Raw genomic sequence first — 24,965 nt, forward strand, 5'->3', positions numbered from 1 at the left:
AGCCAAGGGAAAAGGCAGTTGTTGCAGCCTATTCAGGCCAAGGGTAGCTTAAGAGCACAAATCAAGCATATTGGGACCCAAACACAGCAGTCTTGTGAATGTCCAGCAGAGGGAGCTTTATCAGAGCTGTGACTGGATAATCATTGTAATTGCTGTTCATCCATGTGTCCTTTTTGTGTATAATTCTTTTAGTTTTCAGTCTTCTGAAATATCAAACCTTGAGTGTATATATAAAATATAAACAAACTGTCTCTTTCATATAAGAACAAATTTAAACAACAACCCAATATCACTAGAAGTGAAAGTACAGATTCCAATATCTATTTGAAGGTGTCGTATTGTCATCTAGAATCATATTTTTAGTGATATATCTTTATTATGCCTAATTTTATATTTCTTGAGGAACCAAAATTGCCATTCAATGTGCATTTGGGGCTCTTAAAAATGTATGATTGGGCCCTATTTGTTTCTGTAACTAATTAATTGCACTTCCAATTCTCTTTTAAACAGGTACAAATCTGAACTTGAAAGAAGTTAGCAAACATTGATTACAGGAGACTTATCATTTAGGAGTACACCACAGAAGAATTTTGCTGCTCCTTTAACACCAAATCAAAATCACAATGGTAACCCCCCCACCCACCGTGTCTAGTATGCAATTGAATAAAATGTAAATTCCTTTGAAAGTACATGTCACTCCAGAAAGCATAAAAGAAAACAAAAGGTGAATTGTTTGGCTTATAATCTGCCAATGTCTGTAATTTTCCAATATTTGAAAATTAATTCCCATGAGTGAATATGTAGGAATTTAAGTGAGCATGCTTTATGAGTCCGAGAATATGCTTTGTCTTGATTCAGGGGAGGTACAAATGCAGATACTAATATAGACATAACATATGTACATCCTAACTAATTATGTTCTAGAACAAAATATTCAGGTGAAGTTTTCATTAAAAACAATTGAAATTCAGTTTCGCTGGCTGGCGAATCGGGGGCTTGAGGGATTTAGGAGTAAGTGCTCAGAGTTCAAAATGCTTACCAGTGACAATGTACCATCGCACAATTGGCTTGAGTTTAGGGTTGTGAAATTCAGAATCTACAATACAAAACAAAACACACAAATTTCATGGACACTAAAACAAGGTACTGCCATTTGACTTGCATTTGGCTACCTGACTAACTGGAGTTGGAGATCAGTCCTTGTTCTCATTTGAAAGCTGAGATTTCAGATGCTTTCAGAAGATGCAAAACATTCTGGCTATGGTGTTCCTTGAGAAAGTGGCTGCTACAGTTATGAAGGAAGTGGAGAGAAGCAAGATAGGAATCTGAGTGATGTGACTTTAGGCTGAGTTTTCAAATGTGTGGTGAGTCCCATTAGCAAGAAGTTAGGTATCCAACTCCCACTGACTTTTCTTTTTAAGCTCCTTTGAATCTCAATGCCTGATTTTTCAGTCATGTTACAAACGAATGTTAATGCCAGGGGGACGGGGGGAAAAAATTCTTCATTCAGGCCATATTACAATATACATTTGTACCCCTGGTATTGGTCCCTGAGTCTAGTGGTTGCATTTTCATTGTTGCACTGAGTTCCAGATCTCAGGTTTCAGTCCCTGAATTATTCAGTTTTATTGGTTTTAGAACTCCCTTTGAGTCGTTTTCTTAATATATCACTACAGATTAATGAGAGCTGTTGCTTTTATCACCCTTGTCTAATATTAGACATAAGAAATGGAATAGGAAAGATATTATGTATAAAATGAACCAGATTATTAGCAAATATTCATTGTCAATTTGTAGAGTCTAAGTTTGAAGAACTCCAAGAAAAATACAATAAAGAGTTGAAGAAAGAAAAAAACTGGAGGCAGATCTGAGAAATATCCAGATTAAAGTATGGGTATAGAGTATCTCAGCATTATAATCTCATTTAATGTGTGAAATGGAGAAAGGTGCAGTTCTTCAAAATTAGCCATATGATTTTTCAGGGAAACTGGTAAAATTAAATTTGCTCACTGGTCATGCCATTGAGATTAAAGTATAGATTTAAGAAGAGTAAGCAGTGGGTATGGTTAATTTCCTGGCAGCATTTTAGAAAAGTTAGTACTAATTAGAATACACAAAAAGGACTTTTTAAACATATTGTTTTCATGTAAATAATCACACAGTATTGGGGCCCTTAGTGCTTTAGTCAAAAACCCCATTCAAATGTTAGATGTATTGAAAAACCAAGTTCTGTAAGTATCAATAGCAGCTTTTTTGTATTTTTAGAACATAAGACTGGCCCTACTGGATCAGACCAATGATCCATATAGCCCATTATCCTGGCTTCCAGATGGTGCCAGATGCTTCAGAGGGAATGAACAGAACAGGGCAATTTATTGAGTGATCCATCCCCTGTCATCCAGTCCCGGCTTCTGGCAGTCAGAGGTTTAGGGACAGAAAAATATCTGATATTAGAGCCAAAACATGTTTTTGGAGTCCAGGTATTTTATAAAAGGAAGTGCAAATAAATGAGTCTCTTTTTTGTGTGTGGAATGATTTACATGTAGAATTCTTGCTAATGCGATCACCACACATTTGGAGATGAATAGAGCCCATAGTCTAAAATGTAGCTATATTTGTCCACAGAACACAAAGGAGGATCAGAACTAATTTACAGTAAGTCTAGAATGAAGTACAAAAATGAATGTTATGCATGTCAACATCTAGCTTTACAAAACTGATCTGATGGTGAGGAATGTGCAGGGAAGGTACCTCAATATTAATTGATAGGATGCCCAACAAAAAACTTGATCTACTAAATATAAGGAACCACAAGTCAAACTTCTTATCCTTGAGATGCTGGCCAGCTTAGATATATTTGAATTGCAGATAGTATTCTCCCAACGCTCTTCAGCTGCTTGTGATGTTAATCGGTACAGTATTCCAGTCAGTTGACTGCTGGAGGTATAAAAGCAGACTCATGTGAATCATATAGTACTTTGTGTTGATGGATGATCTGTGTCGCTGACTCTGTTATCAAAAATTGTAACTGACAGCTTGACCAATTGCCCTATCTTATTTCCACCATACAGTAGTGAACTAATTCTCTTATGAATTGTCAGCTGTGTAAAGGTAGATATGCTTTCCCCCCCTCTTTTTAAATAGAAAATAAATCATTCTCATCCTCAAAGTACTAAGAGTCACAGAGAGATTGCTCGGCATCAGGCTTCTTCATCGGTGTTCTCGTGGCAACAAGAAAAGACACCAAGCTGTCCTTCATCCAGCAGTCAAGAAACCCTTTTAAAGAGAAGTTTTACTTTTCCCATTCTCCATGGGAACAAGAGGCAACTCCTAGCCACCGTGGCTTAAGATCAAAGAAGACAGATTTCAACAACAGTTTCTTTGACAATTGCAATAATTCTTCTGTCATCGAGCAATTAAAAACACAGAACCAAGGTATCTTGCAAGTGTAGTTGACTTTAAATCTATTTTGTAAATAAGAACATCTTATTTTTTTAAAGATAATTAAAACCCTCTGTGTTTAAGGAAACAGAGGGTCCTGTGGCACCTTTAAGACTAACAGAAGTATAGGGAGCATAAGCTTTCGTGGGTAAGAACCTCACTTCTTCAGATGCAAGTGTTTAAGGACTTCACCGAAGACTGTTTTATATATAAAATAGGGGTAAAATACCTACTCAATTTGTAAGATGTTTTGAGATCTCTGGGTAAAAAACACTATGTACATGTTTATTAATTATTTTATTGATTTATAAAGTTTTTCCAGTATGAAAAAATTAACGGAGCTAAGAAACTGACTTGTTTTATTGTGTTTTTTAATTTAATTCTTTGGAAGATTCTGTAGAGTAATCTGTTCTATCAAGAACTCATTTTTCATGGGGATCCTTGCCTGGTTAAACTAAAACCATAGTAGAATGAGCATCTGGAGCTTCTTCAACTGAGAAGTCTTTCCCCCCACAATCCCCCCTGCGGCTACACTAGAGAGCTTAAGCTTAAGCTCTCTAGTGTAGCCACTCTAAGCCGATGGGATAGAGATCTCCCACTGGCTTAATTACTCCGGGCCCCGCAAGCGGTGGTAGCTATGTCTCCTGCCGACACAGTGCTGTCCACACTGACGCTTAACTCTGTGTAAGTTATGTTGCTCAGGTGGGTGACTAATTCACACGACTGAGCAACACAACTTATGTCGACTTAAGCTGTAGTGTAGCCATAGTGTCAGTGCAGCTGTGCAGAATATTCCCTTGGAAGTCTTTGTAAACATTTAATAAACACTATAGGATGAACCTTATCTTCAGCAGATAAGGTGACCGGTGACTTAAGGCCATTTCATGTCTTCTGCTCTGCCATCTGTCTTTGGTCTTCAGATTTTCTGTCAGTAAATTTTGTTACATTGTTGGGACAGTATCTGTATCCTACATTTTTTTTTTTCAGTGACTGGATGGGTCTCCTTTCTTAGATTTCTACTTTAATCCAATTAAGCCAAAATCGTTGGCAAATGGTCTTCGGAAAAGATAATTTTTTAAATGGTAATGCTGTTCTGCAGGATAGTCGTCTCAATTCAAACACTCACCCTTTGCTTACCGTTAGTTTAAATGGGAAGAGTTTTCATTCAAGGCTTAGTTTATATGCACGGTCACATCGTAAAGTTAATTGCAAACCTAAGATGAAGTTTCAGCTTTGGAAGCCTGAAGGTTGTTTTTTTTTGTTTGATTGGGGGGGGGGGGGTGATGGGTGGGGGAGGAGGAAGGGGATGGGGCAGGGTGAAGGGTCAATGACCGAAAAAAGGAAAATTCTCAACTGCTGTTGGCTGCCATCTGTTTGTTTGCAGATAGAGTACCAGTGGAATAGGTCTTCATAAAAGAATGATCAGATCATTTATTTCACATGCTAATAATCTGAAATTGATGATTACTGTTCTTCATGTGCAAAATTTCATTGAAGTCTGTGGAAAAGAAACTATAGATTCTGAGCCTCCCCAAACACACATGCGTATCATGACAAAAGCAGTTTCGATTTTTAGATACACAGTGTTTTAGTGATGTGAAAAAAGAGCCTATATTATATTTACTAAAGCCCCTTCCAAAAAGGGAGACATGCATTGAATAAGTTAAATGAACACCATTTGGTTAAATTTGGCCCAAAACACAGGTTTGTAATAGTTTTTCTTAAGAAGCAGCTTTTTCAAAACTTAAGACCAAAAAGAAATGTTTCAATAACGTTTTAGAAAATTCCAGTGGAGGTAGTTCTTATAAACAAAGAGCAATGATTCTCAAACTTTTGTACTGGTGACCCCTTTCACATAGCTAGCCTCTGAGAGTTCCACACCCCCCCCCGTATAAATTAAAAACACTTTTTAATATATTTAACACTATATTAAATGCTGGAGGCAAAGCAGGGTTTGCGGTGAAGGCTGACAGCTTGTGACCCCCCACATAATAGCCTCAAGACCCCCTGAGGGGTCCCGACCCCCAGTTTGAGAACCCCTGACAAAGAGCCTCTGCAAAATTTGTGGCCTAAACACTGTGATGTTGTGCCAATGCATAAGAAGCAGAAAATGAAGCTAGTAAAAAACAAAGTGAAACTGATCTACAGTCACTATCCAAGCTCAAAAAATAAACCTAAATTGTGCCAACTAGACTTTTAAAGGCCTTTCAATTTTCCTAATTTGATAATAGAGTCTTAAAATTTTTTATATTGCTACATATTTAACCTGATAAGCAGTTTTTAAGTAGTTATTTTTTTATTTGCATCTTATCAAGTGCATAGAATATGTCTAATTAGAATGTGTAGGCTGCTTTAAAGTACTAATACAGTAAATACCTTTTTAAGTAGAAGGCATCATATTAATCCTTTTTCTTTTAAATTAAGAATTAAACTTTAAAGTTCAAGAACTGGAATATCTGCTACAAGATCAAGAAAAAGAAAAGAAATTCCATATGAACAAACTTCAAGAAATTCAACTCCAGCTGGAGAAAACAAAATTGGAATTCACAGAAAAAAGATTCTGCTTTGCACAAAATTAGAGATGAATTGAATAGAATGACAGCACAACATGATCAAGGTACTGCCCAGGCACTGTACCATGTTGCACCAGGCCTCTTCTGGCTGCTTTTATAATGATTGTTAGCAGTAGTGTGTGTCAAACATTCAGTCATATTTACAAGATTCAAGATACTTGAATAATGTTTTTTAGAACATCCTGAGGATAATGAATTGAAAGTATGCATTATGTTGGACAACCTTAAGTTCTTAATTAGCTTGCCATTTTCTGCAAGGGTCCAAGCACTTCTCAGCAGGTACTTAGCATCTTGCAGCCTCATGCCTTCGGGCATGATTCACTGAAGATCTGGAACATCTTCTCCAGTAGGGCCCTACCAAATTCACAGCCATGAAAAACGCATCACGGACCATGAACTATGGTCTTTTGTGTACTTTTACCCTATTCTATACAGATTCATGGGGGAGACCAGTGTTCCTCAAATTGAGGGTCCTTATTTCTGTGCTGCCTTCAGAGCTGGGCAGCCGGAGAGCAGTGCCTGTTGGCCAGGCAGCCAGTTCTGAAGGCAGTGCCCCACCTGCAACAGCGCAGAAGTGAGGGTGACAATACCATACCATGCCATCCTTACTTCTGTGCTGCTGCTGACAGTAGCTCTGCTTTCAGAGCTGGGCTCCCAGCGAGCAGCTACCACTCTCCGGCCTCCCAGCTTGAAGGCAGCGCCGCCACCAGCAGCAGTACAGTGGTAAGAGTAGCAGCACCGCAAACGCCCCCTCCCACAATAATATTGTGACCCCCCCCCGCCCACACACACACACACACCACCTTTTTGGATCAGGACCCTACAATTACAACACTGTGACATTTCAGATTTAAATAGCTGAAATCATGAAATTTATGGTTTTTAAAATCCTATGACGGTAAAATTGACCAAAATGGACTGTAGTCCCTACCAATAATATTACATAGAGCAAGAATGACACCTGGTGGCCAATTGTGACCTTAAAGGGACACTGTCATATAGTTTAACATTTTCAGCCTAAACTACCATAAATTCACGGGAAAGTTATTTGGATTCTAAACTATCGCAGGCTAAATACTTGGGTAAACTCGAGTTAAGAATGAGAGTCCCTTACAATAAATTTGTAGTAATTAAAACTAACAAGTATTAACTTTGAATTTCCTGTATTTTTAAGTTAAACGGAAATTGCAACCCAACATTTAAAAATTTGGAAATGTATCATTAAGGCTCTCAAACCACCTCAACTCTGCCTCGTCAGTGACTCTAGCCTCTAATCTTTCTTCCTGGAAAATGTGCTGTTTACAAGTCCTTCACATCAGAGTTTGCAAGATTAGGTCTCCATACTGAACTGGTGTTTTGATCAAGGGCTTTTTGTCCTGGCTCAAGGACAATTTGTAAAAGCCAGTGTATTATCGGTTTAGTGAACAGACCACTGCTATCCCTTTGTAACTTTTTCCCCTTCGAGTGGTTATCCATATGCACAGTTTGCTGACGGTGTGCAATGTACCCCACTCACCCATGTTCAGAGTCTCATGCACCTTGAGCAGCCTCATGTCCTGCACCGAGTGCATAAAAGGGTGGAGCAGGCCAGCCACCACTCAGTTGCTCTCATGCCTCCTGGCTTCAAGAAGAACATGGGCAGTGAGCAGTGCTAACAAAATAACTGGCTCTTTTCAAATTTGTGCATCGTATAGATAGGGATAGTTAGTTGTTGCCCATTGGCATTTTGCTTTTTTAACCAGAATAGCTATTTCTTTGGTGCCAGGATGGCTTCTTCTAAGTCCCCTGGATTTACATACTGCCCATCAAACAAGGGCACTATACCCTTTAATGTTTGGCATTTAAAATATTTATTTTGTCTGGGGGAATATCTCTGGAAAATGTTCTATTTGCAAGTCCTTCACTTGCAGGACCTGCAAATCTAGAGAAGCCCTGCTCCAGATGTACTTAATGGGTAAAGCAATGAGACTAGCTTCAGGCCCTGGGTCATATAATCATAGAATATCAGGGTTGGAAGGGACCTCAGGTGGTCATCTAGTCCAATTCCCTGCTCAAAGCCCAACTTATGCTACCTTATGTCCGGACAAAGCGTCTTTAGGACACATCCTGTGTTCCTACTGACAGTTGTCACAGACTTACATCTGAACTAGCAGATTCATCTGCCTCTATTTTTCTCTGAACCACCCGCTTCTAAGGCTGCTGCTATGCTCTCTATGTTGAATGTCAGACGTGCTTTGGCATGTTAATTTGCAAAGGATGAAATCTTTTAGATCTTCATCCAGTTAGGTGCATAGATGACTGTGTGAGGGCCTGTTTAATAAGTGGTTAATATGGATTCTCCTGCTTCATTCAGCATTTATTCTACAGAGCTTAGGCATCATCGCTGATATGTTTCTGTTGTGGAAATACGTAAAGCAGCTAGGCTGTTAGGTAGGGAAGACTGTGCCTCCCCAGACCCTCCATACAGTTTTGCACCCCGATGTGGCCCTCGGGCCAAAAAATTTGCCCACCCCTGCTTTAGGAGCAGAGGGACTTGCCTACTTTCAAATGTTAGGCTGTCTTTTATTTTGATCTTAACTCTGAATTACCTTGGTTTCTAATGCTTGATTTTGTTTGTTTTTAATAACTGCAGCATTATTATGAATTTAAAAAAACACTTACATGTACTGTCAACTTTACTCACAGATGTTAATGATTTGTTTGGTTTGGTTTCTGCCTGGGGATTTTCTTGATTATTTTTTTAAGACATTTTGAAATCTTTTCCATGCAAAGAAAGAAAGCTGGCAGAGAGTCCCCGGTGTTATGCAGAGAACAATGGGGGAGCTAAGTAACAGGGAACATTGTAGTGCTTAGAAGTATGATAGGGGTTAACCAGTCTGTATTCCTCAGGTTCTGTTGTTACCAGGAGGACTGCAGGTTCTGGTGGAGCTTCTGAACTTTGCAGGCACTCTGAGTTGAGATTAGTGGAGAAACTCTGAGGGGCTACAGGAATTCCTGAGAACATGGGGAAGTCCAGCTGAATATTTTGGCCTCTGCCAATTGCTGCAGCTCCACAATTTTCCTGTGCATTTGGTAGAACATTGTAGCTCATGCAAGTCATGGATTCCATGATTCTTCATATTTATCTTTAGCTTAACTCTTTTCCCATCCCCTTTGTGCCCCTCCATACACACTTAGATGACAGAAGTTATGTTGCCGTGGAGAAAGGGACCTCCACATGTGTCTTCTGTAGATGTGATGGTTGTCACCTACCCTTTGCTGTCAGGGTTTTAATGGATGCATGCAGATTCTGCTGCCTACTTAAGAATGTTACACCCTATCTACAGGATGCTGAAGATTATACCATCAGATGAATGGGGGTTAAGAATTTCCCTCTGGAGAGGTACAGTAAGGGCTGTTCTTTCCTACCTCTGTGAGGAGCCCATCGAGAGACGGTCTTGGCTGGGAGAAGGTTGAGGCCAGGGACATTGAGCCAATCCAGTGTTATTACCATGTTTGTATACAGATGTTCAAGTAATTTAACAATGAGAACTTTTGAGCTGTGACTAGGCCCTCTCCACTTCAGTGACTGATAGCAAATTGCGAGGAAAGATTGATTGGTTGCTACTTCTGATGTCACAATGATGCTACTTATGAATCACCTGAGTTACTGAGCAAATTGCAGAGGAAAGATTGATTGGTTGCTACTTCTGATGTCACAATGATGCTACTTATAAATCACCTGAGTTACTGGCATAGCTCTGTCACCATAACCTCTAGGTGTGACTGTTAAGAGTTTTTCTTATTACAGTCTAGCTTCTTTAAATGAGTTGGAAATCTGATTGAATTACAAATTATATTATTAAATATGGAATATATGAAGAGTCTGGGGTGGTCTGTCACTGGAATATTCAAAGCCAAGGAAAAGGTGAGAGAACAAGTGGTGAATTTTATTAATATTGTGATTTTTTTTTAAATTGTTTTCTTTGGCAAAGTAAGAAACTACTTTATGCAGAAAATTAATGTCATCTAAAGTGTAACTCTGCTAAACTTGGAAAGTAGATTAATTTATTATACTGTGAAACAGGCATTTTTAGTTCCATTTTAAATGCCAATGTCAACCTGTTGGGTGAGAACCAAATCCACTTCAATTTAGGCTGAAACAATTTATTTTAGCCTTTATTATATATGTTTTCAGACAATGCTATTATCACCTATGAATTACATAAACATGCAAAAAAAGATAAGACAAGAAAAGGAAATGCTCAAGTTATCTTTCTTGGGGACAGGGTGACTCTTTTCAAATCTCTGCTATGCTTGGCTATTTTTCCTCTGTATCTTCTCCACTATTCTGTCAATCATCTATTTTTTTTAATCCTCTGTTCTGTAACTTTGCACAGACTCAGTATAGCAAGCTACCTCATCTGTGTCTTTATCCGTATATATTCCACTCTAACCCCCTAATTAAAAGATTCTCCTGCATAAATCACAATAACTAACCCAAATTAATACATTTTTTGCTTATTCTGCTAAAACTTACTTATATCTATGTAGTTCCCAATGAATCTATTCCTTGCTGTCATGCTCACTGGCTCCATGCAGTTGTACTTACATTACAGCAATTTTTATTCTTTTTACTCATCTGTTTTTGTGGTCTTGAGTTTTTACTTGTTGGACGGGTGGAGGATGAGGGATTGTACCTGACTTACTGAAAGCTAACAGCTCTCTTCTCTACCCTGCTCTCTCCTTGGTCAAGAACTTTATTTCTGAGACACACAATCAGTTTTCTGATTTACAGACTGTTTCAGCAAAATCTGATGATCTAAAGCAGCAGAAATACATACAAAAAGCAAAAATTCCTTCCTATTTTCTTATAGTCTTATATATAATAATTTCTCTAACATTACTTAGTACATATTTGACTAACACAATTCATTACACAGTTCTCCAACAAAGCTTAACTATGTATGTGCTTGCTCATGGTGGCTCCATAATTTACAGTAGAACTTCAGAGTTACGAACACCAGAGTTACAAACTGATCAGTCAACCACACAAATCTCATTTGGAACCAGAAGAACACAATTAGGCAGCAGCAGAGACACCCCCTTTCCCTCCCACCCCCCCGCAAAAGGCAAATACAGTACTGTATTGTGTTAAACTACTAAGAAATAAAGCAAAAGAAGCATTTTTTCACATCCCTTTAAAATTATATTCAAGTAAATTGTTCATCTTCTATTTTAAAAGCATCCAACCATGAAGATGATTTAAATCTTAGCAGCAGTTCACTTTTTTATTACCTTTAAAAATAGTTACTTGTCTTAAAGAAAAGATTTCAGAAAATAAAAATGTGTTCTGTGGAGAGAAAAACAGTTATTCTGCTAGGACAGCTTTCTGTGTAAATTGGTTGTAAGTCTCCCTAACATGCTGTGAATACAATGAAACTGTAAGAGGCAAAGGAGCGGCGGTAGTATTGTGTTCTGAGAAAATGTATAGTAGTGTGCTTTGGACAACTTTCAGACTTTTATCAGCAGATTGTTTTCACAATAGAAATTACCCTGGGAATTTATTAAATGGGGTTTCAGTGTACTCTAGTTCTTTATAAACCACCAAAATTACAAGCAATATATTATTTTAATAAAATGACAGATAAACTGAAACACTTCTAATAGGAGAATTTCCTCTATGACAGATAAACTGAAACACTTCTAATAGGAGAATTTCCTCTAAAAAGGAAATTCTTAGCATATTGATTTTCAGTTTAAAATTTCAGTCTAACCTACTTTAAACAATGAAAATTCTTCTGTTCTTGCTGTTCAAAATAGTTCACTCATTTTTTTCAGTTGAATCAATGTGCTGATTCACTGTAAATTGAAAGTTGCATTGAATTTATCTCTTGTGCCTAAACACTTCTAGTTTTTTTTTAGTTTTTGCTGCTCATTTATTGAAACTTAGCAAACACCTGTACTATAGCCAAGTGTAATCTGTTATCAGTTTGGGATGGGATACCTGTGTGGGTGTTCACTAGGTCATGGAAGACTGTAAGCAGTTTTGGGGCAGAGACCATGACTTCCTCGTATGTATGTGGTCTTTTTTTTTTTTTTTAACAGTGCCTACTAAAGTGGGGTTTCAATCCTGATTGCGGGGGCGGGATTGCTATTGTAGTACAAATAATAAGTATTCCCCTTGCATCACTGTGATTTATGATTAAACTTTTTATAGACTGAAATGATGGAGCAAACCATGGAAAGAGTACAGAAATGGCAAAGAGAAGTTGAAATTAATCGTCGCTCCTTAGAAGAGAAAAGAAAAGAACGGGAAAAGGTAAGACAAGACCCATTTTTTCACAAGTTTAAAGTTGCCTCCAGACTGCTGTTACCAGAGTGAACAAGTTGTTCCTTGAGTATTTGTCCATGTAGATCCCACTCTAGGTGCATATGTGCCTCAGGCACGCAAGATTGGATTCTTCTTCTTTGAATGCTTGCTCATGTTGATTCCATATTTGATGTGTGCGCGCCCCCTAGGGCCGGCTTTGGCAACCTCTGGAGCCCTGTGCTTATGCGCTGGTACATTGGGCCCTGCTGGTCCCATGCCCTCTCAGTTCCTTCTTTCCACCAGTGACGGTTGTTGGAACGCTTCCTGTTTTCACAAGTCCGATAGTGGTTTCTCTAACTTTGGACTCTGAGTTTTTCTTGTATATCGTTACTGTAGTGTTAGCATTTAGGAGCGGAATCCCATTAGGGACATAGCCCCAAGGACGGGGTATGGCCGGGTCCCTGGGGTTTAAGCCATGGGCTGGGTGCAGCAAACCTATGTCTATTAGTGACATGAACACGAGCTGCCTTAAGTGCCTCAGAGAGGCGCATATTAAAGAGAAGTGTAGGATCTGCAAAAACTTCAGACCTCGCACTCTTAAAGACAGGGATATCTGATTAAAGCCATGTTGATGGAGGCTGCCCTGTGCCCTGCGTTGGAACCATGCCGCTGGAGATTGTGGTGCTCAAGTGTAGTTGGCTACAGCAACTACACTTCCCCAAGTGAGGGACCTTCCTGGGACCAAAGTATTGTATTCCTGGACCTAATGATCTCCCCCCTGTCCCTGTTAGAGCCTTTATCACCTCTCTATCAAGACAGGATTTTTGGTGACTGTTATCTCTGCTCAAAGGATAAGCTAGATTTAGGTGTTAATGGCAGGACCTCTTTTACTATATTTCACAAAGACAAGATGACTGTTCTTTGATCTCGCCCTAGGTTCTTATTCAGAGTGGTCTCAGGTTTTGTTTGCATCAGGGCATAGACCCTCAGTGTTTTCCCCAAAACCTCATTTGACTCCTGGAGAGGCAAAACTTCATATGAGTGGTGTCTTTAGGGCACTTTTCTATCACCTCCATAGAACAACGCCTTTCCATAACTGGCCTAGAACTTTTTTTGTAATATTTGGGACAGGTCTAGAGGGCTCATTATTTCAACCCAGAGACTTTTGAAATGGATATTTGACTGCATAAAGATCTTCTGTGAACTAAATAAATTAGATCCACCTTCTCATATTATAGGGTTACCATATAGCCTTAGCAAGCAAAAAAGAGGACGGGAGGAGCCCCGCCCTAGCCCCACCCAGTCCTGCCCTAGCCCCACCCCTGCCCCTCCCACTTCCCGCCCCCCTCAGAACCCACAACCCTCTCCCCAGCTCCTTGTCCCCTGACTGCCCCCTCCTGGGACCCCTGCACCTAACTGCCCCCCAGGACTCCACCCCCTACCTAAGCCTCCCTGCCTCTTCTCCCCTGACTGCCCCCTCCTGAGACCCCCCCCAACTGTCCCCCGGGACCCTACCCGCTACCTGCCCAAAACCTTATCCATACTCCCCCCAGGAAGCTCCCCAGAAAGGGGGGTGCGTGTGTGTGTGCGTGCATATTAAGATACCTGCTGATGCTACACTGTGCACTGTCAACCCAAAAGAACCCAATCTCATGCACATGGGGCACGTGCACACCTAGAGCAGGATCCATGTAGCCAAAACAGCTCAAAAGAAGCCAGTTAGTGTAAAGAAAATAACTTTTTTGTAACATGATATTCTGATTTTGCCACTAAGGGGCAAATTTTAGTAGCTCGTATTCAAATTGAGGGAAAGTTAGTGGGAAAATATTTTAAGTATCTCCACTCTGACCTTCCCTCTTTCATTTTTTTTCTCCTTTGTCACACTCTCCCTTGCTACTTTTATTTGGATTTTTTCTTTTCTTTTAGTTTGGCAGCTGGATGGATCTGCATTTGTTAGTGAAACAATTTATTGGCCTACCACGAATTAAATTGACTAAAGCCATGTTCCTTACCTGTTGATAATAGTAGTCTGGTGGTTATAACTTGGTAAGAGGAAGTGAATCCGTATTTCTTCAAGGTAGGCTGGGCAGGCAGGCTACCAATTTGTTCACCTCTAATTTATAGTTAGACGATAAAAAAATCAGAAAAAAGCGTGAACATTTTGCTAGTAATTGGCTCACTTATTCCTGAGTGTGACCCTCCCCACCTGCCTTCTTCTGCTCCTGGCAGGCCAGCCCAGGGTAGGAGTGGGCCTTTGGAAAGGTTATGAGGGCAGAGGGGCTGGGGGTAAGTGGGGGAGACAAAGATTTGGGGAAATGGATCACTGGGATCCAAGAGGGTTGGGGACTTCATAGGATGGGTCTCTGGCTGGCAATGAGAGTGGGAACAGGCTGTGGGGGTACTTGAGGACATGGGATGGAGCAGGTGTCTTGCTGGAGGATAGGAGGGTGCTTAGGAGAAAGCAGAGGGGAAGCACTAGCACTTCACTACCTTCTCCATCTGACAAACCTGCTATGATTTGTTAGAGGGGAGTCCTGCAACTGCTGCCAAGAGAAGTTTGGCAGAGAGGTTTGTTGCCAGGAGACGCCACTAGTGCTTTCCCTTCCCTATCTTCCTCCACTTTCTGCTCCCCCACTTAGCTCTCTCTTTTCCTTACCAACCTCAACACCCTCTACTAAAAGTTCCGTGCCCCTCATAGCCCTATTCCCCCACATAAATTCCCTCTCAAATTCATGTAGAGCCCCAACCATAAGGACCGTGGGGCTGGGAAGAAGCCTCAAAAACTAATTATACCTGGATGGATATCTACTTTGCATCTCCTAAAGATTGCAGGAGATGGGCTGGATTCCTAAGGATCTTCGGAGGTGTGCATTAGTGAAGTTCTGCTCCCCCAGAACTGAGGCGGGAGGAGTGAATGCCCCTCTACCAAACTTCTGTTGCTACTCAGTCTTATGTTAAGTCAAATTGAAAAAAACTAAGGCAGTTTCCTCACAAAAAACATTTTTACAGCAGTAAGTTAAACATGTAATCATAGCAAAGAAGGGATTTTTTTCCCCCAAAGGATCATGATTATTGGGGATTAGTCTGGTTGCTTAGTTGTAATGCTCAATGTTGTTATGGAGATCTACTTTTGAATTGATATATAAGCTTCATTCCATTATTTGCTAGTATTTTTTTGATCCACCTGTATTGGTGTAACAGATTCAGTAGGCTACTCTGATTGGCCAAACTGAGTCATGGCCATTAGTGGCCATAACCGAATTTAGGCTTTACTTAAAAATGGTTTTTAAACTCTTTTTGCTTCTGTAAGAGAGGGCTTTAGTGTAATTGGTAACTATTTACAGAGACTATTTACTGTCCCTCCCCCATGTTTTCCAGTGTTAATAGTTATAGTAACTTGACTAGAAACATGTAACAGGAGTGTGTTTCTCCCTCCTCCCTCCCCCTCCCCCATCTTCTACATTTCTAGGAAGTATTACGTCAGCTCCGTGCCTTACAGACAGTGGCTCAGCAGTGCAAGGAGATGAAACTCAACCAGGACTTGCAGCAAGCCAAGAACGATTACAATGGTCTACGGGCAGAACTTGACAACGTAGGATTTTTAATATCTGAACTATTCAAATGGAAGTGGTGATGCTGAGTTTTTATTTCATGTAAAATTTTAACTGTCCTCTTTTTTGTGTTTAAAGATCTATACATGACTAATATTTAAGTGCAACTAAATACATCACAGGTGAGAGCAAGCTGCGCTATGTTCCTGTCACAGGGTGAGCTGGTCCATTCAAAGACTGGGGCACAGCTGCACTTTTTCTCAGGTTTAGCCCATCTCCCTTTATGATGGGAATGAATACAAGGGTCATGTGACAGAAGCATGCGTCTAAACCAGGCCTGCTGGTTTAGATGCATGGCAGCCTGTAGTCATTCAAGAGAGAGACCCCCTCACCACGCGCCAAAAGTTCAGAGAGACTCTCTCTCCTTAGTTCCCAGGCAGAGAGCCTGTGAAGAGGACAGGTGACAATTTTCCAGAACTCTAAGGCAGAAGACTTTGGGGGGAAGAGATTTACAAGGAACTGGAAACTGTGCAGGGATAAGCCTCCATTGATGGACCTGCAGGATGCAGAAATCCCAGCTAAGAGAGGGGCTGGACTGCAGGGATGGGCATGTTCTGATAAAAACCTGGAAAAACTTGAGGCATTATAAACGGAAAGGAATAATTGAGGCTGATAAGGGTATGTTTGAGTGTTGTGTTATGATAATAAACCAAACTGGAAGAGAGCACTACTGTAAAATTGCCACATGTGATAGCTGGTTTGATGCAAGATTGAAGGTAAACTGAGGTAGCAGATGGGCCCAAAGGCAGTTTGGGGGTAATGCCCTGGAACCCTTACCTTTAGACTTGTTCGGATTTGAGCACTGCTTCTTTTCTACCCACACTCTCTAATAGAAAACTGCTTTTTTATTTTTGATACACATGGTCTACACTGACTTAATACAGAGGTTCTAAATTTGTCCACGATAGCTGTCCGGCATAGCTATGTGTCATCCTAGCTGTGTGAGCACATTAATCAAACATTTTCTACAGAGGAGAAAATATTAACCACTACACATACTCTTCTTTCCATGTTTACTCTTGAAACACTCGCTTCATACTGAAACTTGGACGTCTAAAGGTTTTTATCCAGAAAAGCGTACTCCTTTCTAGAATGGAACTAAATTATTTCATTCTCATTTTTTTCTCTCTTGATGTTGGTAATAAATTTACTTCCTTTTTAATTTGGAGTACTATAGAGCTCTTATGACAGATATAAAACAGATTAAAAAGGTTGAAAACCAGGTAGAATTTGGTGGTGTCACAGTTATGGTCTCGTTAACTTCCTGGTTTAGATAGTGATATAAAGTCAGGTGATAAATTTAAGATTGAGCATAGCACTACACTAATTTCCCTTATCCCCAAAGAATGTGGTTCTGGAGACAGAGGTGCAAGCTGAATGTCTTTGTTGGTCCATAAATACAGGGAATTAAGGTGTACAAATACTGGTTTTTAAGAACATGTAACCTATTCCTTGAATATATAGTAAGTGGGAAAGGTAGAGTAATTTGTCAATCTCTTGATATTTGTGTGAGAGAAATAAAGCATCTGACTTGCTGTACCCAAACAAAAAGTGAGAACTGTGTTTTTCTCCGACATTTGGATTGTACAGAACTGAGTCTAGTTTGGTATTGATCCTTTCTGTTTGTTGGCTGTTCAATGGCATATTTGGTGATAGCTGATCATCAGTCCAACACCTAAACGTTACCTCTCAAATGAGCAGTTGAGGACTGAGTGGGAATGGGGAAGCATCTTCTAAACCTAATAGGTGCTTGCTTTGACAAAATATGTTACGTTAAAAAAAATTGAGAGCAAGTGTTAAATCTGCTGCCCTTATGATTGAACTTAAAAGAAAGCTCTGGTTAGGATTCCCAATGATTAACAGACTGTACTATAAATATTGCTTAAATTATGAATATATTTATACATTACAACTATATACTTGAAAATGTGCCTGAAAATATTTTTCATATCCTTGCCCAGTCTTGAGTTAAAGATTTGTGTTACCTTAACATGTTTTGGTATGATACAGAATCTAGAACCCGGGACTGGACAGTGAAAGGAGGATGGATTTTTCAGATATCTGGCCTATTTTTAATTGTACTTTTTTAAAGCCATCATGCCGAGTTTCAAGGATTAGGGCCAAATTCTGCTCTTAGTTATACAACGCAGAAGTCAACAGTTACTCCAAAGTTCTCTTTCTGTAAGAGGAAGCAGAACATAGCTTATTCTTTTTGCTTTGTTTTATAACGTATCTTTGGAGCTCATCATTTCAAGGGACATCAGGAATTGTTAATTTTTTTAAATAGATTAAATATGACTACAAATAAAATGTGATGTGTTTTCCTCATAGGCAATAGCAGTGAAACATCATTTGGAAAACAACTCCAATGAGCTTACAGAGAGGCTGTGCAGAGCAGAAGAGGCTTTACTGGCAAGCCAGTCAAAGCAAAATGAGTTGAGGAGAAACTTTGAGGTAAAGAAATCAGAGGGGCAACTGGAATAATTAACAATTTAAACTGGAAATCAGTAAGAACTGGTGCCATTTAGGCCTTACTGACTCACAGGGGAACTCTGCAAGCTGTGTGTTGGAGAATAGTGTATTTCCACCAGAAGTTGTGTTTCGATACTGTCTTAATCTGGCTGTCCTTTTTTGGACCATCTTGAGACTGTGACAATGTTCCTCCTCTGCCTTGGTGAGCCCTGCGCTTATTGGCGGATTTGCTCACCTCAGAGATTCAGGGCAGCCCTCAGTTTGGACACTTTTGTGGCTCAAACCTGCCGTTCATTCAGCTAACCTCATCACTGGCCAGCATGGGGAAAAGGAAGGAGAACAATCCCCGTAGTCTCTCCTGACCCACCTTGGGTCATGGGGACAGGCCAGGGACCTTCCCCTCTGGTGGGACTCACAGTCCAAGTCAACTCCTCTTAGGGTGACCAGATGTCCCGATTTTATAGGGACAGTCCCGATTTTTGGGTCTTTTTCTTATATAGGCTCCTATTACCCCCCACCCCCTGTCCCGATTTTTGACACTTGCTGTCTGGTCACCCTGACTCCTCTTATATCCAATAGGGGGAAGGGAGAGGGGGAAACCTGGGCCTGCCCTCTACTCTGGGTTTCAGCCCAGGGCCCTGTGGATCGCAGCTGTCTACAGAGTTTCATGTAACACCTGTGTGACAGCTACAACTCCCTGCGCTACTTCCCCATAGCCTCCTCCCAACACCTTCTTTATCCTCACTACAGGACTTTCCTCCTGATGCCAGATAGCGTTTGTACTCCTCGGTCTTCCAGCAGCACGCCCTCTCACTCTCAGCTCCTTGCGCACCCTTCACTGACTGAAGTGAGGTCCTTTTTAAACCAGGTGCCCTGATTAGCCTGCCTATCTTAATTGATTCTAGCAGCTTCTTCATTGGCTCCAGGTGTCCTAATTAGCCTGCCTGCCTTAATTGGTTTCAGAAAATTCCTGATTTTTCTGAAACTGCCCCGTTATCTTACCCAGGGAAAAGGGACCTGCTTAATCTGGGGCTAATATATCTGCCTTCTCTCACTCTCCTGTAGCGGGACCCTGCCCTGTGGACCCAACCGGCCTCCCCGCCCTTTCACCGTAAGCCGGCTATACGACTTGAAGCTGGTTCGTTTCCAGACTGCACCAAGGAAACATCTATACACGCTCGTGCTCCACACCCTGCACTTCCTCACTCTCGCGTCACACCCCGACACAAAGTGGCGGGACCTCCTGCCACTTCTAGAGGGTGAGGAGCCCCGGTGGGCCAGCCTATACTCCACCCTGTTCCCAAGGCCTGCCGGGGATGTCAGTTGGCAGCTCCTTCATGGGGCTGTGAGCACGGGCATGTACTTGGCGCGGTTCACCCCCGTCCCGGGACACCTGCCTCTTCTGCGGCCTGAGGGAGACCCTGGCGCACGTTTACCTGGAGTACACCAGGTTGCAGCCCCTATTCCGGGTCCTCACAGATATCCTGTTGCGTTTCTGGCTGCACTTTTCCCCTCACCTCCTTATTTATGCACTCTCTATCCGTGGCCCCACAAAGTCATGGGACCTCCTGGTCAACCTCCTCTTGGTCCTGGCTAAAATGGTCATCTATAAAACCAGGGAGAGGAGGTTGGCGGATGGAGTCTCCTGTGACTGTGGGGCCTCTTTCTGATCCTCCGTCCATTCATGCATCTGGGCAGAGTTCCTCTGGGCGGCGTCCACTGACTCCCTTGACGCCTTCGAGGAGCAGTGGGCACTGTCCGGGGTTCTCTTCTCATTGTCCCATTCAGGTTCCCTTCGGACCCTTTGACCGCACTCCTGTCCCTGTTATTTCATTAGTTGTCCCCCAAAATCACTTGGTTTCCAGGTCTTGTGGATCCCCCGCTAAGGCTGGGGGGATCTTTTAGCACTTCCTGGATCCCAATAGGATCACTCTCCTGTAGCCCTCTGGCCCGACCCTGTCACAAGACCTATAGAAGTGATACAAAATAAGGCCCTGATCTTGCAGTTTTTGCAATTGATTCCATGTGGACTGACCCCAGGCACAAAATTGGTTGTATGGTCAGGGTTTCAAAAAATTATTTTGCACTAGCTATACTACAGATAGGGTTACAGTTCATATGGAATTATTTGTCTAATCTAATTATGTCGTATGGTTCAAAAGACTCTTTGTTTAGTCCTAAAAATAAAATATATTAAATATCGGGTTGAGTTCATTTGGAAATTCTAGAATCATTAGCTGCTTCCTAAGTATAAGTGTGTTTGGCCTAATTCCAAGATTTCGTGGAGGAATGGGTACTTTTTTGGTCACACAATCAATTTAAAGCAAGAGAAAATCCCCAAAATGATTTGTACATTTTTACTTTTTCAAGCACTAGCATTATCATCAAAATTCTAACTATGAAGCCAGATCCTGACCTGGAATATATCAGCATAGCTCCATTGAAATCAATAAAGTTATTCCAATTTACACGAAAAGGATTTGGCTGTAAATTTTGATTTAAAAAAAAACCTTGATTGTAGATTAAAAGATTTTCCTTTTAATTTGGAATTAGAAGGAAAATGAAAGGGAAGAGAAGTCAGAATAGTCATAGAAGCAACAGCCGAGATTTTTTTTTTTAAGTTCTTATATTGTGCCAATTGCTGGTGTATCTGAATGCTTTCCAAAGTTAAGAATAATTAAGGTGACTAGCATCTGTTATTTGAGGTTTCTATTTCTCCCATATCCCCCAGAGCAGTGGTTTTCAACCGCTGGTCCACAGACCCCTGGGAGTTTGCAGACTGTCTAAGAGGTCCTCGAAAGGTTGTCCTTACAACGGAACAGTGGTTTTCAACCCGTGGTCTGTGGGGATCCACAGACTATGTCTAAGATTTCCAAAGAGGTCTGCGCCTCCATTTGAAATTTTCTAGGGTCCGCAAATGGAAAAGAGGTTGAAAGCCATTGTCCCAGAAGGTAAAGGGTGTGTGTGTGGGGTGGGGTGGGGTGGGGTGGGGGAAGTGTAAATATGAAAAATGGTGATGTTAGTTGTCATTCTAAGTTTTTGCAGGAGTGAATTTCATAGTATTGGGCCAGCTCCTGAAAAAGCCCTGTCTCCTGCATATGCTAGTTTTACTTCTGATGTGTAGACAGTTGTTCCCGAGAAACACAGCTACTGAAGTCTGAGAGAGTAAGATGGAATTTTGGGCCCATGTTCTTTATAACTTCAAAAATAAAGACAGATTTGATTGAGTGTTCTGTTGGGGAATCAGCGGAGTGAGTGAAACATAGGACTGATGTACTCAAGTGAACCTGTATTACTGAGGAGGTGTGCTGCTGTGTTCTGTAACTGTTGCAGATTTTTCAGGGCAGATGCATTCGAGTCTAAATACATTGGATTTCAATTATTCAAGCAAGAGTTAATGATGGCCTATGTGACTGAGGCCAAATTATAATTGCAAATGATGGGATGGGATGTACATGAAGGTGGCAGAATGCATGTCTTGTAAATGGTTTTGTGAAAGTCCAGCATCAGAGCATGGGATTTTTTTGCAGCTATGTTAGGTTGTTGGTTCCAGATTTTTGTTGAATGCTTCTTAATTAGAGCCACTTGTGCTGAGTCACAGCAAGAGGGGCGGGCCTTTCAGCCATTTAAACCCCTTGAATTTCATTGGTATTTTGAACACAGGAAGCTCAGAATTCCTGCAGCTTTGAGACATTTTTCAGACATCAGCATTGTCTAAAAATTTTGTCTCTTGACAACTGTGTATTTTAGAATGATTGATGATAGAGTGTGTGTGTGTGTGTGTGTGTGTGTGTGTGTGTGTGTGTGTGTGTGTTTCTCAATATAACAGTTGGATATTTTGGACTAGGAGGTTGTGAAACAAAAGGAAAATAACTAGAAGCAGCAACGGTTTTATTCATGTTCTTTGGGTGACTTGTTTAAATAGCTGAAAATACAGACCTGCTGTGCCAGCAAGGATTTAGGTTGTTTTCCATCCAGACCCTCCCTTTTCTTGAATTTGGCTTCTGTGCACTAGTGCCCATCTGCTAGTAGTAAGTAGATGAATAAATGATGGCTTGCTTCCAAGAGAGTCCCACCAGAGCCATGCCATCTGTTACCCAGCAATGCAGGAGTTTGGGTGGAAGGAGTTAGTTTCTTAGAAATCACTTTTATTTTAAGTTCCCAGGTAGGACATAGTTGTATGGGGTATTCTAACTTTTCTTAACTTATTTGGAAAAAAGATGCTTAGAAAATTTTCTTTCCCGAACCCCCAGGTATTATTGAGTAATAATACTTTGCATCTAATGCTATCTTGCTAACAAGAGCAACTTCATATATTTGAATCATCCACACAGAGATGGGTGGTCAGAGAACAGGAGCTGGAACTGGAAACGTCTCCTGTGTTCTGATACTGGCAGTGAAATTGACTCCCCTCTGTGGCTTTGGGCAAGTCACTTAACTTCACTGACTCAGTTTTTGTGGGCTAGATTCTATCCTGTGTCAAGATCTGCTATGGGCAGGCAACAGAGAACTGGTTGCAGCTCCCTGGTTCCATATCCTGAGCCAGCTAAGTACTGCTGTGATCTGTGCCAGCTGGGAGATGTCCCAAAAGGATTGTCTGCCCTCTGAGGATTGCCAAGAGTGCAGTTTGTGTTCCTAACCACTGTAAGTGCTTAGAAACCAAGGCCCAACTTTCCAGAGTCTTCATGGGACTCAGAGGGGTAGTATGCCACATCACACTACTCTCAGTTTATTGACTTAATCGACTGTTTTGTAACTAATGTTTTGTTGTAGGAAATGAAGAAGGAAAAAAACCTTCTTTGCTGCCAGTCTGATGAAAAAACACAAAAAATCCATCAGCTGGAAGAAGCACTTAAAATAGCCCAACACCTTCTAACAGAGACCCGGAAGAATGCTGAAGAGATGAAAAGTGAGTGACACATTTCTACCCATTTAAATCCCGTTACAAACTATTACTTCAGTGTGGGAGATCTGTAAACTTCATTATAAATGGTGATTTGAAGCATCCCCAAGAAATAATAAGTTCCCACTGTGTGATATAGTTCAATTAACTTTCAGCTAATACACGCAATTCTCTTTCCAAACTGAGATGGAACTTCTTTATACAAATATACTAACTCATAAAATTATATGGTTTTAAAGCGATTTAAAATGAGGAATAAATATGTCCCAAACAAAACTATATGGTCAGCAAATTAAATACTACAATGTGCTCCTGTGTTTTAAAATCCCAAGCAAACAAATATACCTCAAACTATTATCCTTTAGCTTGTATATGGACTCCATCAAGCTAAAACGTGATGAAATGTTACCCGCCGAGCCCTAATTTGACTTTTCCCTACATTTGTCTATCTGGTTGGGAAAATGCATTTTGCAGACTGAGGTTTGAGAGAACAGGTAATTCTGCTAAATAGCCATTGTAAAGAAGGAGACTGCTCCCACTTATCGCTGTAGAAGTCTAACCTCACTTAATGAGATTTCAAAATTAAATTTATGGACCTAGTCCTGCTCCTATTTTAATCAGTATTTCTGCACTCTCCAATCCATGAGGCCATCCAAATAACTGCTTTGCGTTTTGATCTTATTCTTGGCAAGTGGCAGCACTTTCGGCTAGCTAAGAAAATGTAATGCCTTCTAAGCCCATTTTCTTGCTTTCGCTACCTTTTATCTGTGGTTCTTAAGGTGTCAAATGGGAGCATTCTCTCAGTTTTCTGGAGGGAATAATTATGAACAAAAAAATAAGTCAGAAGATGTTTGTGCTGTAGCTCTTCACTGCAGCCAACAATAACTTGTCCTAATTGAAACATAACTGAATGTTGGTGCCCAGAGTCCTAGACTGTCACTCTTAACCCCCGGACGGTTCTTCCTCTCTAAGAAGTCTCTGATTATCCTCTCTAGTTATACCTTTTCCCCCTTGTAATGGTGTGGGACTCACCCCTGCGGCGCCCCCTTCTGGTCATCCAGGGACTTAGCTCATTTCTAGCCAGAGCACCCTCTGATGGTCACCATCCTGCTCGACATTAGCCCCCATGTCCCTCCCGGACCCTGGTGTCCTCCCCTGTAAGGGTCCTGCTCACAACAGTAACCCACTATCTGGGGATTCCCACCCAGGGGAATCCCCCCCCCCCCCCGCTATCCTCCACCTTGCCTCAGTGGCTACTGCCAGTCACCATCTAGCCCTGTTTCACTAGGGCCGACTGCAGTCTGTAATGGCCACTCATCATTGGCAGGGGACTTTGGACCTGCTGCCTTTCCCTACAACTCAGTACCACTCTGGGCCTTGGACAAGGCCCTGCAGCCTGGGGAGTTGTCAGCCTGGAGCTCCCCAGCTCCTCTGGCCTTTCCCTAGCCCTGCTTCACTCCAGTACCCTTAGCTTCCCAAACAGCTAGGTCCCTCTCCCTTCAGAGCTAGAGGAAGATTGACTGAGTGTTTGGCTCACAGCCCTTTTATAAGGGCCAGCTGTGGCCTGATGGGGGCGTGGCCCAGCTGTAGCTGCCTCCCCAATCACTGATGAGTTGGTGTTATTCAATAGAATTCTCTTTGCAATACAGGAAATCTCTTGTATTGTCTGTCTC

General features: G+C 41.2%; 1 protein-coding gene across 3 annotated transcripts in view; it reads left to right on the plus strand.

Moving 5' to 3' along the window:
• Nucleotides 1-522: 522 nt before the first annotated feature.
• The window catches only part of LOC135978632 (centromere protein F-like), a 35,927-nt gene continuing 11,484 nt past the window's right edge, over nt 523-24,965 (plus strand). Inside the window, exons 1-6 of one of the 3 annotated variants that reach the window (XM_065579509.1) lie at nt 524-626; nt 5,866-6,058; nt 12,214-12,315; nt 15,776-15,898; nt 18,249-18,371; nt 23,163-23,298. In XM_065579509.1, coding sequence (XP_065435581.1) covers nt 6,050-6,058; nt 12,214-12,315; nt 15,776-15,898; nt 18,249-18,371; nt 23,163-23,298 — 493 coding nt within the window. In that variant the 5' untranslated portion in view covers nt 524-626; nt 5,866-6,049. Of the gene's footprint in view, nt 627-5,843; nt 6,059-12,213; nt 12,316-15,775; nt 15,899-18,248; nt 18,372-23,162; nt 23,299-24,965 lie in introns of those variants that run through there. The other 2 variants (XM_065579511.1, XM_065579510.1) reach the window with 2 other exon arrangements.

This window comes from Chrysemys picta, unplaced genomic scaffold (assembly GCF_011386835.1).
Source record: "Chrysemys picta bellii isolate R12L10 unplaced genomic scaffold, ASM1138683v2 scaf354, whole genome shotgun sequence".
Lineage (NCBI taxonomy): Eukaryota > Metazoa > Chordata > Testudines > Emydidae > Chrysemys > Chrysemys picta.